The sequence below is a fragment of the Ylistrum balloti genome, unplaced genomic scaffold (assembly GCF_031769215.1).
Source record: "Ylistrum balloti isolate Yb309-2 unplaced genomic scaffold, AGI_CSIRO_Ybal_v1 Utg369754, whole genome shotgun sequence".
NCBI lineage: Eukaryota > Metazoa > Mollusca > Bivalvia > Pectinida > Pectinidae > Ylistrum > Ylistrum balloti.
In genome coordinates this window covers 857,620-875,689 of record NW_026781956.1, presented here as the reverse complement: position 1 = coordinate 875,689, position 18,070 = coordinate 857,620, and the positions used below count along the sequence as shown (strand labels likewise).

Below are 18,070 nucleotides of genomic sequence, written 5' to 3'. Positions count from 1 at the left end.
CGAGGGAAGCATCAGACAACAAGTGAGCGAGGGAAGCATCAGACAACAAGTGAGCGAGGGAAGCATCAGACAACAAGTGAGCGAGGGAAGCATCAGACAACAACGTGAGCGAGGGAAGCATCAGACAACAAGTGAGCGAGGGAAGCATTAGACAACAAGTGAGCGAGGGAAGCATCAGACAACAACGTGAGCGAGGGAAGCATCAGACAACAAGTGAGCGAGGGAAGCATCAGACAACAACGTGAGCGAGGGAAGCATCAGACAACAACGTGAGCGAGGGAAGCATCAGACAACAAGTGAGCGAGGGAAGCATCAGACAACAAGTGAGCGAGGGAAGCATCAGACAACAAGTGAGCGAGGGAAGCATCAGACAACAACGTGAGCGAGGACAGCCTGCAGCAAAGTGAGATTTGCTGATAGAGCATCACATTATCTTTATCGAAATTACTTCTCAGTGTTGGTTTTTAATTATGTTATCTTAAAAAAAATCCATTTTTTGACGTTTAAAAATCTTAACTCGAATAAACTATCCAGAACATATACATCTATAATTGATGCAAAGCCGGACCTTGTGAGTGGAATGTGTATAGGATGGGTTTAATAACGAGAGATGGAACACGCATACGTATGTTGAAGGTAATACTGCTAAAAAAACCTAAGCTAGATATACAACTACATGTTGATTGAATTTACAATATTGTGTACCTACCTTTCCTCTGAGAGGTTCTAACATGACAACTCATCACATTTTATTACTTTGGAGTCTCCCTATCTCCATTTTGTTGATGCAGGATTTGTCACAGGTTCATTGGTCCTCACTTTTAACTTCCCCGATAAATATGCCCTCTGGTAATTTTAGGTTCTGCCACCTACTATAACTTGACAAATGTTGAGACCGTTATTACCCCACCACCAAGTGCTTCACAGTGGACTTGATGGAGTTTTCATGCAATGCTCACTCGTTGCTTCTCAGCCACTGAGTCACCTGGGCGTACACCATAAAAGATACTGCGCATACTGGGAATGCTCGCACACACGTGACAAAACAACCCGTATAGAAAACGCCCAACCCTTCAGTTCGGTAGCTTTGAATAGCGCAGTCAACAGGACTCGCGTACTTGCCATGAAAGTCAGCTTGGTAGCGACTCTTAATGACGTCAAACGGTATAGCCAAAATCCAAGATAAGCTTCCGGAAAATCCACCACCGATAAAATCTGCCAAAAATCCTTGCGAGTCCGTCCATTTCTTCTGTTTGATGAACTCGCTGATGCATTCATATATCAACCCGTAATTAGCGAAGAAAATAACATCCCTTGGAAGCGTTACTGTAGCTCCTTTTAATAGTCCCACCATTCCATTAGTCCTGACAATGTTGCGTGCGCAGTCCGTTGGCCCACGGAAGTGGCGTATGTTGGCATTCACATGAGCTGTGTAATAGAGGTATGTACAATTAAATGACTGGCAGGAAGAATACTTCAACTTCACCGCAATGAGGGCGAATAACAAAGTAAAGAAGATTCCCTTCAGAAAGAGTAAGAACCAAAACAACGCGTTCAAAAAACAGCATTTTTCATGACACCTGTTACATAAATCTGTGTCTTCATCATTGCATTAGAAGAGCACACTAAACGCATTAAAAGCCTTTGATACGCAATAAAAACTTTTATTTTATCGAGATCTCGTTAAACAAAGCTTCAGTATTTTCAGCTCGTTTTATGGATGTATGAGGGTCAAGTCATCGACTTGGCCATGTTTTAAAATCTTAATATTATGACCAATCTTTTTAATTTATTTAAAAGACTTAAAGAGTTATATTGTAGAGAGAGCATATTAAAATTGTTGACATTACTAGCCGAATCACACCGCCAGCTAGGCCGTCAAGATTTGGAGTCCACAAGCGAAATTTCGACAAAACGTAAAACAAGGCGCCCTATTATAGCTGATAGGTACCACTTCAGATAACAAAGTATTTAAAAACAATCAATCTTAAATATTACGTTCGATTTGATTATATTTTCCGGTCAAATGAACTCTAGACAAGCATAGTCGGTCATCATAACACGATAACATTACAAAGGTTACACAGTCATTTACAACAGTAACTGTAAATATTCACTTGGTAACAATTCTTAATCGATCACACGAGGGTTTTCTTTTGCTAATTGCCAGTTACTGTTGCCAAGAAGTACATACCTGTGTTGGACTTGTTTTCTAGTGAAATCTGGGACTGCAGAACAACTTTCACATATTCTATAGGAATAATAGGAATTGCTTGGGTCATTCCGGCCACACTTCCGGCTAGAACTATCTTCCCGTAAGCCGACTTCTGCTTCGCCTTCTCCGGCTCGAGAAATGTCAGTGTATTACCGTAAACCCCATAAAACACTGATGTTGTACATCCGGTGGTAAGGAGTGGCCATGACATTCCTCGAAAAAAGCCTCCAGCCTACAAACATTTTTAAAATAATCCATCTTAGCAACATAAAGATTTGAAATCAACCGGTCTAGCAACAAAATCAGGGAAATGACACAAAAAAAAAAAAAAAAGACAAAAAGGAGGACCATCTAGTCGAACAACGATGAACAAAAGAAAAAACACCATCCTCGATACTCCAGGGATTATGCTCACTATCGCTGTCTCCATCCCTGGAACATGTCATGACAAAACTGAAGGGTCCATGTGCGAGATCTAGTGGACAAGACGAAAAGATAAGCTTGTACTTTGATATACATCAAACGAATCTGGACGTCGCTGAACGGTATAAGGGTGTAATGGCTATGAAGTTGGGTGTCGCTCCTTTATAATCTTCAAAAGGAGGAGCATATCAACCTGTGATTTGTCAGGTTTTTCCAGGAATCAGTTAAATTATTTGGCCTGTGCCTTCAATTTTGCCATGACATGTTCCAAGGGTACATTTATTATTCCTATTATTATGACATTCTTAACGGTCAGTCAATACATAAAAGGTCATTAGGAACATCAACCGGTAAAACACACAGCGATCCGAAAAGGAAATAACATCAAACTAAAAGGTCAAAGACAAATGCTAAAAATTTTAAATGGTTATGTTATCACAAAATATCAAAATTGTAAGTCTTAGTCTATAATACAGACCAACAGCTTTCAGATAACTTAGAATTTTATTAATATCAACAGATTCAAAAATAATATTTAGACTTGTAATGTTACAATAAAAAAATATCTCGAGAAGACAAGGTCAAAGCAGTCTCCAGAGGTACAGAAAGCGAAAGTGATTGTAACCCCTGGAACATCGAGGATGCCAAAACACAAAACAAAAAAATGGTAATGTATAGAAACATTAAGCAAAAATTATCCTGCCAAGCAGCACATTTAATCCTACGTTATAGGATATATGCAATACTGTTACTTAACTTCAATTTAAAGTCAGTCTACTTACAACCCCTTTCCCCCATGTGTTTGAAAGTGCCGTCAATAATCCACGCTTATCACCACTCTGCGTCTGTAGCTGTACCTGTGACGTAAGAATGACACGTAATCAATGCCAATGTAACACCTTTTTCAGTCATATCTATTTGACAGATCTCAAGCTGTTAGGTATAAGGATGTACTCTCTGTATTCCAGCCAATTAATATTTGTGTTTCACAGGGCTCAATGTTTGGACCTCTGTTCTTTATATTGTACATTTACGATTTTCAAAAATTTCTGAAAAACTCTTCTGTTACCATGTACGCGGATGATACATCGCAACATATTAAAGGTAAAACAGTTGAGGTACTGGTACAAAAATTGTATGAAGACTTAGAATGTACATACAAATGGATGGAGAATAACAAATTAAGTCTCAATCTCAACAAGACCTACCGTATGTTGATTGGTTCTGTACAAAAACTTGCAAAATGTAGAAATCTATGTTTGAACTTTAATGAAAAAGTCATTGAAACTGTTGATCGTGCCAAACTTCTTGGTGTTCTGTTAGACAAACCGCTGTCATGGAAAGAATATATTGACTGTGTTTACAAATTTTTTTTAAAAAAGCAGGAGTTCTTAAAAGACCATTTATGTCAGACTGTGTTATTTTGAAAGTCTACCACAGTATTGTCTTTCCGCAGTTTTTATAATGTTCAAGTGTTTGGTGTGTTCCAAGCAACACAATGTTCGTTGACAAAATTTTTAAACTACAAAAGAGAGCAGCTAGGATTTTACTCAACATCAGAGATATATTACTTCCATCTAGTACTCTTTTTAATGCATCGAAATGGATGCCTATTCCTGATTTTTACAATTTTAGGAAAGCTGTTCTGACTTTCAAAATTCTTAATGGACAAACACAAGTTATTTAAATGGTATGTTTTCTTATGTCATAGATGTTTCAAGTAGATCTACCAGAGCAGCTGCAAATGACAAACTCTATGTTCCTTTAGCCAAGGAAAGAATTTTTAAGAGATTTTTTAGCTATAGTTGCTCGGTTTCATGGAACAGTCTAAGTGAAGATATCACAAGGGCTTCCAGTGTTGATGTTTTTAAGAAGAAATACATTGAAATGTTTTACAACCAGTAGGCTATATGAATCAGTACACGTTTGTCTGTGATACGTTTCATTGTATATACGTTATATGTACATTTCTTTATGAATTGTTGACTTGTAACTTTTTATTGTGTTATTAAACTTGTACATACATATGTCGCCACTCGACAGCAGGGCCATATTGTAAACTAGATTTTATCTCAATATGTCACTCTGTCTAAATAAAAGATATTATTTTATCGATATGCATGGCGAGAATGTAAATTGGCACATAACGATGATGTATTGTCGGGATATTTTTCCGGATGACATCTTTTGAGTTCGTGAAAGTAACTACACTATGTATCATGTCTTTTTGATATCACAATAGAATTCGAATTCTCGATTATGAATTCCTACGTCTATGATGGAAACAGGAAAACTTTAACTGTTGGTCCTTCGTTTAACACTGGTTACTTCACACGTCCGAACCTTTCACTTCAGTGGTGCTGGGAAGGAGTATGTGTGAAACGAACTTGAATGAAATTTACTGTAACGCAATGAAGAACCAACTTTTCTGTGTTCATGAGCGAAGAATCCTTCACGTCGTTTGATAATGACGTTGTGTTTGCCTGACAATAAATTCGACAAAAACAGAGCGCTAATTCGAGCAGGCTGCAACATGCATTATGCATAAAATCGTTCCTGTTGATAACTGGCATAAACCATAAACTTGTATAGCAATTTTATCAAATTTAGAATATAATCCGTAGCTTTATAGCAAAATTGCATGCGAAACTAAGTTGTAGGCGCATTTTAATTTTCAATAATAATATTTTTAAAAAAACATTATTTATGATATAATCGACTTGTTCAGTGAATTCACCCTTGTTCAATATAACGCTAATGTGATATACACTCGAGCGTTTTTCATTGGCTGGACCAGTTAGAAATCGATTATTTTATTGTATTATGAGCAATAACATTACTCCGTGAATTGTAAATGACTCAAAAATGTCTGAAACTTTTGTTTTATCCTTAATATAATCATCGTGTGGTGAATGTTGAATCACTCAAACCATCCGAGTGAAAGTCATAACATTCAAAGACGGTATGAACATTTTTTTTATTCCAATGGTTTCTCCTGATTATTCACTTTATTCATGTATATCCAACGGAGAGTAAGATCATGCTGAAGCAATAGTTACACATACTCTACCTTTATTGTATCTAGAGGGTACCCCACAAAGTAACCGGCGGTTCCTGAAAAGGCAGCATAAGCACAGGTAAGCGTGTGTTTAATTAGAATATGAAATGTAATTTCCACACTAGTTTCAAGAGAAGCAATTAAAAGTTTACCTCGTAATCAAATTTAGCAGCACCAATCCCAAAAAGTATGGATTGAGAATCAAAAGGTAGTTCTATACCATGTTTTGTTTTCAAAGGATTAAAGAATGACGACCAAAAAGCCTTAATATAACAACAATCCCAAAATAAATGTTACATTTTTTCTCTTCCATTTTCACTTTCTAATTCAACCAATTTAGCTTGCATTAGTTTAACATTAGTGCATAAAATATTGTGCAATATCTTGAATAAATCTTAATAAACTGAAAATTCTGAAGGTTAGTATCATCAGTGATAAGTCTAGGGGATAAATAATAAGTTCGCCATACTTCATCAGTCATATTGATCTGCAAAACATCATTCCACAATGAATGCCATAATTTTGGAAGTAATAGTTTGAATAGGTACATCATTTTGCTCTCTTGTAATCCTTTTGCATTCTCTTTGTATGGCATTTATCATGCCATAATACTTAACAAAAGACGTATCAATATTATATTTTTCTTTAAACATTTCAAAAATTAAAAAAATGTCATTGATTAAAAAAACTCCTTTTAAACACCAATGCCTGTAAAATATAGGGTTTCTATCTATTTTTACACAATCATTATACCAAATTGGTTGAGAAACTATTTGTTGAGGGGTTGTGGGAGGTGAATTTTCGACCAAAGATGACCATATACACAGTACTTCTTTCCAAAATGTGTTGAAAAATTGGAAACACTAGTCAACCCTTCTTTTGTCATTCTGAAAAATTGTCCCCGCCAAATAATTCTATCTTATCCAAAACGAAAGTTTTCCAAGGAGAGCAATGGATGGGTTTTAATAGTTTTTTAATTCAGGAGAGTTTCAGTGCATGACAAAAAGACTTCACGTGAGGAACATGTAATCAACCTTCATTATAGTCACCATACATAACATTTCTATTAATCTTATCAATATTTCCCTTCCATATAAATCTAAAAAAATGTCGACTGTATATCATTAAAGATATGTTTTGGTGGATCTGGAAGAACAGATAAAGTCTGTATTAAGGCTAAATATTTTATAACAATAACTCTTCAAAGATTCCTAAAAGACCAATTACCCAGTAGTTATTTTATAGACTGCACTTTTTCTATGAAATTATCCTCATATATATTTTCTTTTTGAAAGTTATAAGTAACACCAAGTAATTTGAATTTCCCCTGGTGATTCCAAATAAATTTCTATGTGGAAGAATTTCCGTCCCACAACCCCGTCTTGACCCAATCCATATGACTTGTGTTTTTTTCCATATTTATTTTAAGAGCGGAAACTACCGCAATTTTTTTAAAAGTACCTAAAACTGTTTCTAATACATTAAGATAATCTGAGAGAGTAAAAGATGTATCATCAGCAAATTGGTTTACCAAATACTCAGAGTTATTTATATTTATGTTAGAGTTATATTTAATTGCTGCACTTAACAATTCCACACATAGAATAAAATATAAGGAATCTCCTTTTCTAACACCCCTTTGTAATTCAAAATATATCAGTCCATCTTATTTCCTTCATTTCCCGCGAGATGTTTGTCAATCTTGCCTCCTTCATCTACCCCAGATATTGGTCCATCTTACCTCCCAAAGCCCCCGTCAGATATTGGTCCATCTTATCTCCCAAAGTCCCCGTCAGATATTGGTCAATTTTACCTCCCAAATCTCCCACAAGACATTGGTCTATCTTACCTTCCAAAGCCCCCGTCAGGTATTATATTGGCTTATCTTACCTCCCAAAGCCCCGCAAGACATTGGTCTATCTTACCTCCCAAAGCCCCCGTCAGATATGATATTGGTCTATCTTACCTCCCAAAGCCCCCGTCAGATATGATATTGGTCTATCTTACCTTCCAAAGCCCCCGTCAGATATGATATTGGTCTATCTTACCTCCCAAAGCCCCCGTCAGATATGATATTGGTCTATCTTACCTTCCAAAGCCCCCGTCGGATATGATATTGGTCTATCTTACCTCCCAAAGCCCCAGCCACGTAGTGGTCCATCACCCTCTCGGTCATAACGTCTCTGTCAATGTTCTGATGTTTGAGAACTTTTTTGTTTTCTGAAGCACCTTTTCCTCGTCTGAAAGTTAAAAGTCGATGCTTTATACCAAAGTTGTCTTGACTGCCATATTATCTGTTTCCAAGACTTCCGGATTCTGTAGGTAAACTTTGTTTCGCGAGTCCTCACTGTACCAACATATCACCGTGAAAGCTGTGTCAATCGTCTATGATATATATTTCTGAAGATATTCGCTGCAAGCGACATCACTAAAATAAGGGCAGCAGATGCGGTTAGAGATCTGATATCGCCTTGGTTTTATTAACGTTGACCTCGGACACGTATAACCTGAATCTATATATACATTACAGGATATGAAACTCCAAAATGGGCTTCATAGAGGACCGAACAGAGCGTGGTTAGCCATGCTGTCTCATCTTTTAGACTTTAATTTGAACTTGAAACTTTTCTTCATACAAAATGAAGATTTTACTTTTTACTGAATTTAATTGCTATTTGAAGTGAATACATCTCATATTTCGCAGATGATACTAAACATTCTTGACATTTGATATCAAATAAAGCCGAGATTTCATTTAGAAAGTTAGAACAGTTTTTCAGCTATATACCGGTTAATAAGAAATACGTGTATTAAAATGGAAATAATACTGTCGGACAATCACATCTAACGTTATCTCAGATGTTATCATGAATGACATGGAGCAGGTCAGTAATAGCGCCGTTATATCCGATATCTTCACACTCAAGGATATCTATAGCATACAAGTATCTACTGCAGGTGGTGTACAGACTTGTTATTAAGGCAGATCATGTGGTTATAATCTGATTACAAGGGATGGGTACTGGTTATCAGTTGTATGTGCTAATACACCTCGACATCTACATCCTGACATTACTTTCGATCAGTTGTATGTGCTAATACACCTCGACATCTACATCCTGACATTACTTCGGTCAGTCGTATGTGCTAATACACCTCGACATCTAGATCCTGACATTACTTCCGGTCAGTTGTATGTGCTAATACCCCTCGACATCTAGATCCTGACATTACTTCCGGTCAGCTGTATATGCTAATACACCTCGACATCTACATCCTGACATTACTTTCGATCAGTTGTATGTGCTAATACCCCTCGACATCTAGATCCTGACATTACTTCCGGTCAGCTGTATGTGCTAATACACCTCGACATCTAGATCCTGACATTACTTCCGGTCAGTTGTATGTGCTAATACACCTCGACATCTAGATCCTGACATTACTTCCGGTCAGCTGTATGTGCTAATACACCTCGACATCTAGATCCTGACATTACTTCCGGTCAGCTGTATGTGCTAATACACCTCGACATCTACATCCTGACTTTTCTTCGGTCATCAAGGTTATCAAGGGTTGGTTTTTACATTGATGGTTCGCTGGTTGATAAAGGTTGGAACGTTAGCGGTGGACTGGTTACTACGGTGTGTAGAACTGAGTATCAGTTACTGTGTTATGTAATCATACCTTAGCGGTAATATTTTTGTAGCGATTTTTGGCTGTAAAGGTATTGCGTTATATTAAGATATCTTAATCTTATCACGATAGCAGTCCTAGCGGATGTGCTGATTCATCACTACGCTGATTTGTCAAAAAAGCGAAATTGCGCTAAAATTTGAATGTCCCAAATGAAGTAGCCTTAAATTCACACGGTAGCCAAGCATTATACTTGAAAAATGGTACCTGTTTGATACGAACACATCTGGCCTTATGACATGACCTCTCAGGTAGTACACGTGAATGACTTTATTTTACGGCCGACTTTCACAGTTTATCTAGCATTATCGAAAACAGATATCGTGGCAAAAAATCTCCTCTAATGGAGGTCTTTCAGGATCATTTTGCTATAAAACTTTCCCGATAAGTTGTTTTTTGCAAATGTGTTATGCAAACTACTTTAACTGTTACACCAATTATTGTTTTAAACCCAAAATATGGTATAGGTATTAAACTGGATCTGTATAGAAAACGCCTCATTTGGAAGGCTGATCTGTATTCAAACATCTTAGTATGGAAGGCTGATCTGTATTCAAACATCTTAGTATGGAGGGCTGATCTGTATTCAAACATCTTAGTATGGAGGGCTGATCTGTATTCAAACATCTTAGTATGGAGGGCTGATCTGTATTCAAACATCTTAGTATGGAGGGCTGATCCGTATTCAAACATCTTAGTATGGAGGGCTGATCCGTATTCAAACATCTTAGTATTCAAACATCTTAGTATGGAGGGCTGATCTGTATTCAAACATCTAAGTATGGAGGGCTGATCTGTATTCAAACATCTTAGTATGGAGGGCTGATCTGTATTCAAACATCTTAGTATGGAGGGCTGATCTGTATTCAAACATCTTAGTATGGAGGGCTGATCTGTATTCAAACATCTTAGTATGGAGGGCTGATCTGTATTCAAACATCTTAGTATGGAGGGCTGATCCGTATTCAAACATCTTAGTATGGAGGGCTGATCCGTATTCAAACATCTTAGTATGGAGGGCTGATCTGTATTCAAACATCTTAGTATGGAGGGCTGATCTGTATTCAAACATCTTAGTATGGAGGGCTGATCTGTATTCAAACATCTTAGTATGGAGGGCTGATCTGTATTCAAACATCTTAGTATGGAGGGCTGATCTGTATTCAAACATCTTAGTATGGAGGGCTGATCTGTATTCAAACATCTTAGTATGGAGGGCTGATCTGTATTCAAACATCTTAGTATGAAAGGATTATCTGTATTCAAACATCTTAGCATGGAAGGCTGATCTGTATTCAAACATCTTAGTATGGAAGGCTGCTCCGTATTCAAACATCTTAGTATGGAGGGCTGATCCGTATTCAAACATCTTAGTATGGAGGGCTGATCTGTATTCAAACATCTTAGTATGGAGGACTGATCTGTATTCAAACATCTTAGTATGGAGGGCTGATCTGTATTCAAACATCTTAGTATGGAGGGCTGATCTGTATTCAAACATCTTAGTATGGAGGGCTGATCTGTATTCAAACATCTTAGTATGGAAGGCTGATCTGTATTCAAACATCTTAGTATGGAAGGCTGCTCCGTATTCAAACATCTTAGTATGGAGGGCTGATCTGTATTCAAACATCTTAGTATGGAGGGCTGATCTGTATTCAAACATCTTAGTATGGAGGGCTGATCTGTATTCAAACATCTTAGTTTGAACTAAATAAGGAAAGGAACAAGTCCTTTTGAAATAATTCAGTATTGAAATTTTACGAATTCTGATTAGAATTTAGGAGATATAAGTTACTGTTGTGATTTTGATAATTAGATTATATAGCAGATTTTGATTTCCTACTTTTTCAATCATAGGCCCTAACAATTCATTTGTGTCTTAAAAGGACACGGTTCGACTCATTTTGTATGCACTGAAGAATTGAAAAAAATACTATGAACAGGTCATCTGTTAGTATAAGAATGAAACTATTATCTTTCTCTAATTTATATGTGACTGTTTGAGGACAGGGAAACATCACCAAGTATCTTCACCAACAGCACGATAGGCTACATGTCCCTTACAATAGCAACACCTCCATTCACTTTTATTAGATATATGAGAAACTTCTATGAAAACAGTGTGTGTCAACAGTAACTGCTGTCCAAGATATTTTTATGACGGATTTCTTCCGCCTTTTGTTTTTAAATGGGCATGTGCAAGAGGGATTTTATATTTTTCACTTTTTCTGAAAGAAACTTAACAACTATTGTTTTCCTGTTAAAATCAGGCCGCAGATTTTACATTAAAAATCATCGATTTGAATATTTTGTGCATACTATGTAAATGTCGGTAAATATTAAATGTATACTTTATTTCAAAGGAAATCACTGCTATATCATGGGAATTTTGTAATTTTTTGCTATGAATAGTGTCATATAGACCAAAGGTCCCTAGATTTTTTAAAAATAATTCTCTTTTCAAAAGTGATTCTTATGACCTTAACGTCGAACATGGTTACTTCACGTTCTAGCCCTGCAATTTGGCGTGTTAATTACAAACTATCGGTATATTTAGCTCACCTGGCCCAAAGGGCCATAGCGCGGCGTCCGTCGTCGGTCCGTCCGTCCGGCGTCCGTCAACTTTTCATTTAAACGACTTCTTCCAAAATACCGAAAGGCCTAGAATCATTATATTAGGCTATAATGTTCCTCTTATGGTGTCCTACAAAGTTTGCTAAAAGAAATTACCTTGACCAATATTCAAGGTCACAGGAGTCAAATGTGTTGAAACGTTTAAACAATTTCTTGCGAAATATCGAAAAGCCTAGAATCATTATATTTGGCCAGTACGTTCCTTTTATGAAGTCCAAGAAAGTAAAAGAAATGACATTGACCCATAGTCAAGGTCACAGGGGTCAAATGTGTTAAACGTGGGACATATGCACAGATATAGTCATGTTGGTCATAAAGATCCAGGTGAGCGATACAGGCCCTCTGGACCTCTTGTATATACAAGATACTAATGCTTCTAGTGCCTACTTCGAGCAGGCAAAACAAAAGTAGTGCCAGAGCGAAAACTGAAACGTTTACCACGCTATTACCCATGCGAGTCAAAAGAAAACTAGTTCTGCCAGTAATCAATACACACCTAGGAATTCTGTGTCCATACAATGACAAACAGAACGAAACTAAACATACAACGGTATCCCGTGCAGTGAAGGCGATAGTACTACCCGATAATGTAGGGTTGACCCTGATAATATACTTTAGCTTATGCTGACCGCGCAAGACAATGACTGATGATACTTCACGGTGTGGAAACTGCCTATGACATCGGATCCAGGTAAACTGTATATATGACTACGAGGTATGTACTTCATGAAGTAGAAAATTATTAATAACATGCGGGAACTGCCGACGCTTATTAACAGTTATATCTATATCGGAGTACAGACATGTCACTTACATATAGGACCAGTTAAACATTTAAGTTTCACTCTCAGCTGATTTATCTTTGTAGAGATGTGATATATTTAGATTTATATTGGGTATTGACTTAAAAATTACAAACACGTACAGACTCGCCGCACCCGTGAAAGGTATTGATGCATATGTGTATTAACGACAGCTGTGTTGGTGACCTAATTTTTCACTTTCTGTAATAAATTCTCGTAACCTTGTAAGTGGTATTAAGGGGATTTTGATAGATAGTGTAGATAGCATTCTAGGAAGGTTGATTGTATCTTACAGCTGACTGAAATCTGTATAAAAGGCCTCAACTCATGTTATATATCTATATATGATAATATATACACAATATATATACATATATATATATATTGGAAACACTTCTGATTAGTAAAACATAAATACATTCATATTTCACAATTAGTTTTACTAAATTCAGTTGGCCTACGTGACACTTGGAAAACAGCGTGTATCGCCCAATTATATAAAAATACAACGTAGCTGAATGGTTAATATAGAGTTGTTAATTATTGTCTGAAATCCAGGCATTCGATCATTTATAGCCAATGGTACGTGTGGGAATGTGACATATGTAGAAGTATGGTATCTGTTGGAATGTGACATCTGTAGGAATGTAACATCTGTTGGAATGTGATATCTGTAGAAATGTGACATGTTTGGGATTGTGATATCTGTAGAACTGTGATATCTGTAGGAATGTGATAACTGTAGAAATGTGATATATGTAGAATCGTCACACGTGTGGCAATGTGATACCGATAGAACTGTAATATCCGTGATATCTGTAGAAATGTGACATCTGTAGAAATGTGATATATCTTGGAATGTGATATCTGTAGAAATGTGATATCTCTAGAAATCAATATGACATTAAACATCACGATTACTTTACAGGAAGGCTACACAGTGACCAGTGTTTCAGGAAACCACTGACATGCATTTCCGCTAAAGAGATACATTGGTCTGTACTTCCGTAAGAGCTATCGTACTGTGTTGCTCTCCCGGAACAGGTATATTGGGAATCTATTCATCATCCAAACATGGCCGACGTCCCGCAGTTTTCCTAGTCCAACATGCCTAGCCATCTTATAAACGATTATATAGCGGGTGCTATAGGAGGTTAGTGCATCCTTCTTTACTATCATTCCTATATCTGGTTATAATCCTGTAATGTTAACTGTAATTGACCAATCCTTACAGTACAGCAACATGTACAATCATTTCTACATCTGTTTATAATCTTGTAATGTTAACTGTAATTGACCAATCCTTACAGTACAGCGACATGTACTTTCATTTCTATATCTGTTTATAATCTTGTAATGTTAACTGTAATTGACCAGTCCTTACAGTACAGCGACATGTACTTTCATTTCTATATCTGTTTATAATCTTGTAATGTTAACTGTAATTGACCAATCCTTACAGTACAGCGACATGTACTTTCATTTCTATATCTGTTTATAATCTTGTAATGTTAACTGTAATTGACGAATCCTTACAGTACAGCGACATGTACATTCATTTCTATATCTGTTTATAATCTTGTAATGTTAACTGTAATTGACCAATCCTTACAGTACAGCGACATGTACTTTCATTTCTATATCTGTTTATAATCTTGTAATGTTAACTGTAATTGACCAATCCTTACAGTACAGCGACATGTACATTCATTTCTATATCTGTTTATAATCTTGTAATGTTAACTGTAATTGACGAATCCTTACAGTACAGCGACATGTACTTTCATTTCTACATCTGTTTATAATCTTGTAATGTTAACTGTAATTGACCAGTCCTTACAGTACAGCGACATGTACATTCATTTCTATATCTGTTTATAATCTTGTAATGTTAACTGTAATTGACGAATCCTTACAGTACAGCGACATGTACTTTCATTTCTACATCTGTTTATAATCTTGTAATGTTAACTGTAATTGACCAGTCCTTACAGTACAGCGACATGTACATTCATTTCTATATCTGTTTATAATCTTGTAATGTTAACTGTAATTGACGAATCCGTACAGTACAGCGACATGTACATTCATTTCTACATCTGTTTATAATCTTGTAATGTTAACTGTAATTGACGAATCCGTACAGTACAGCGACATGTACATTCATTTCTACATCTGTTTATAATCTTGTAATGTTAACTGTAATTGACCAATCCGTACAGTACAGCGACATGTGAAAATTGAAGTAAAATACATTGAAATTATAGACATAAAGAAAGCGATTTGTTACAGTGAATAAACACTGTTTTACTTCAGGTTCCGCTGGCCTGTTGGTTGGACATCCTTTTGACACGACAAAGGTAAACAAAAATAAAAGTTTGATACCGTAATGTAAGATAGTAAATAGAGATCACATGACGACAGAGATATAATACTTGCTATGTTTTGTCGTTAATTATTCTCTTGTTGTCGACATGTGTTTGGAACACTTTAGTATCACGCTAATGTAGTACATATATACGGTGGCTATTATATACCAGAGACATCCAAGTACACTGAAACGTTGTTATATATATTCTTAAATTAGGTGAAACTACAGACACAGCATGGAGGTCAGCGAAAAGGAACATTGGCGATGGCTTCAAACATCTTTAAGCAAGGCTGGGTAAGCATTCACATTCACAAGTGTAATAATGTTATTCCCAAAACAAACCAAATAATATTTTTAGTAATAGTATGCTATTACCCTTGAAAATACATCACAACGATTACACATTGAAAACCTGTGTTAAGATACTTACCTTTGTTAAAATAACAAAACGTCTGCTGTTTATATTAAAAGTGACTATTAATATATCTAGGATGTATGTGATATGGTATAACACTAGGATAAGCATTTAATGGACTTTAAGTAAGGGACACCCAATGTTAGAGTGTTAGATGACATAGATCTTTGCCAATATATTGAACTTTAGACGGTGTGTTTCATAACAATTTGTGTAGACACACATGTATAAGACTATAAATCTGGATAAGATTTGTGATATGGTTCTTCCAGATATTGTTTAGTCTATGTTTGAACTTATAAATAATGTCTGCAAAAATTATATCTTAATATGACAGGCTGCTGTAGAGAGCTTTCTATATGTCCACCTGTTCCAGTCCTTTGAAACACATTCTTTTTATAATTGACAATATCTACTATGATCCTGTCTTTATAGTCCTTTGTATAGAAACTGGTCGTAACAATTGTATGTAAGGTTTCCCTCTGAGAACCAGAAAAGTGTATGTTCGATTAATAAACGGGTTTTTTAATTAATCTAACAGGCCTTATCATCATAAATACTTCAAAGTGTTGAAATATTGCAGTATTGGGTACTAAACGCGAAAACGAAAAAGAAAAATGCGTAAAATATATGAGACGAAACTTTAGTCCCAACGGAAGAAAAATGTTAATGAAAGGCAAAGTAACTGTAAATGAAATAAACTAGAATGTTTTGGTTTAGATAGTATAGTGTCCCACAATAATAAACAGAATGTTTCCGCTGATTCAATTAAACATGATTATGTTTGCCTGACCAGACTGCCGGCTTCTTTCGAGGCTTGTCTTGGCCGCTGATGTCGTACAGTGTTGTCAACTCTCTTCTGTTCGGCGTCTACGGGAACACCCTTAAGTTCCTCGACAAGGGTAAAGACACTAAAAAATCGTCCTACCTCAACATTTACCTGGCAGGTTGTGTAGGGGGCGCTGCAACTCTAATTCCAGCCATACCTACCGATTATGTTAAAGTTGTATTACAGTCCCAGTTGTCCCAAGATGCAAACAAAGGAACAGGTATGTTTTTTTACTTGTAGTTTTAGTATGAAGTTATATCCTAACTTCTTTTTTGTTCGTTTTATGGTAGAAAGATCACAATTACAGCCAAACTTAAAAGAAACTAGACAAATTGAGGTAAAACATATTAAAGATTTCTGCTTTCTCAACTATATACGATGGTAAACTTTATACATTGTCTAAACTAGGGTTAAGTCAAGATTTAAAAGATATATAAATAAAAATATACTTTTGAAAAGAATTGTTACTCTTGTGATTGCAGTGCGCGAAGCAGGCAAGAATCCTTACTTCAAGGGGCCAATAGAGTGTGCCAGACATGTCTATCGGACCGAGGGATTGTTGGGATTGTACAAGGGTGGCGGTGTCATGTTTTGGCGCGAAGTCCCGTCTTTCGGATTTTATCTTCTGATTTACGAATCGTTTAGTGAAGCCATAAAAAATAAAGGCTGGACTGACTCGAAGGGATTCATAGCCGACTTTTTCGCTGGCGGCTGTGCTGGGTGTATGACGTGGTTCTCGGTCATGCCGATTGACGTTGTCAAGAGCCGTTATCAAGCCGATCTGGTGGGCCAGTACAAGGGACCCATAGATTGTGCAGTCAAGAGCTACAGGGCAGAGGGACTCCGAGTGTTCTACAGCGGAAGCATTGTTACATGTGTCCGGGCGTTTCCTGTTAACGCTGTGACATTTGTGGTTTATTCACAGATTTTACAATATCTGGACAATAGGTAATGACAATCTGGCCGTTAATTTATATCTTTACATTAACACATTGAAATTTAAACGTGCAAAATGAAATTGATATTCTAATACCAGTTGAATGTAACGTCATTTAAGCAAATGAAGATATAAGCCTGATGATTTTTATTCTTGTTATCATGCTTCATGTTAAGGTACAAAGTATTTAAGTTACTTGAGTAATAGAACTCACCTGAGATATGACTGTCCTCCCATTGATTCAGTATCAGGTAACTGATTAGTGCAGTCGTAACGATTTACACCAAGAGAATGTGATGATTCGTGATTTGACAACAGTCTTTATAAAGTCAGTATAGCCTTTACTGACTTTAAATATCTTGGTTCATGATGTGATATTCACAAACATAAAAATCTGTGTGTTATTTTAATCTTTCCGGGCACATAGGGACACATTGATGAAAATCCTATGAACTATCACGCACACAATGTACACATAGGGACAAACACCTGACCATAGAAACAACACAGGCAGCGATGCCATTGATAACATGAGTGTAGTAAAAGTTAAGAGTTGCATGTGTGTTCATATCAACTTTGATATGTACTCACTGTTTGAAACTAAAGAGAGTTCAAACATTCTGGTTATCCAGCTCCGTGGAAAATTAAGGCCAATACATCTATAGACTGCACGACACATTCAGTAA

At 36.5% G+C, this 18,070-nt stretch overlaps 2 protein-coding genes across 2 annotated transcripts; one reads left to right on the top strand and one right to left on the bottom strand.

Annotated features, from left to right (window-relative positions):
- Positions 1 to 955: 955 nt before the first annotated feature.
- LOC132543409 (solute carrier family 25 member 45-like) lies at positions 956 to 7,872 on the bottom strand. The gene is made up of 5 exons (XM_060206910.1): positions 7,827 to 7,872; positions 5,709 to 5,752; positions 3,421 to 3,495; positions 2,195 to 2,447; positions 956 to 1,428 (listed from the first exon to the last, which is right to left on the bottom strand). Exons 1-5 carry the CDS (start codon positions 7,870 to 7,872, stop codon positions 956 to 958), a joined length of 891 nt encoding a protein of 296 aa, XP_060062893.1.
- Positions 7,873 to 13,939: 6,067 nt separating this feature from the next.
- On the top strand, positions 13,940 to 17,399 carry LOC132543401 (solute carrier family 25 member 45-like). Its single transcript, XM_060206901.1, has 5 exons — positions 13,940 to 13,985; positions 15,149 to 15,192; positions 15,420 to 15,497; positions 16,415 to 16,667; positions 16,930 to 17,399. The coding sequence occupies exons 1-5, from the start codon at positions 13,940 to 13,942 to the stop codon at positions 17,397 to 17,399; spliced, it is 891 nt and encodes a 296-aa protein (XP_060062884.1).
- The last annotated feature ends 671 nt before the right edge of the window (positions 17,400 to 18,070 follow it).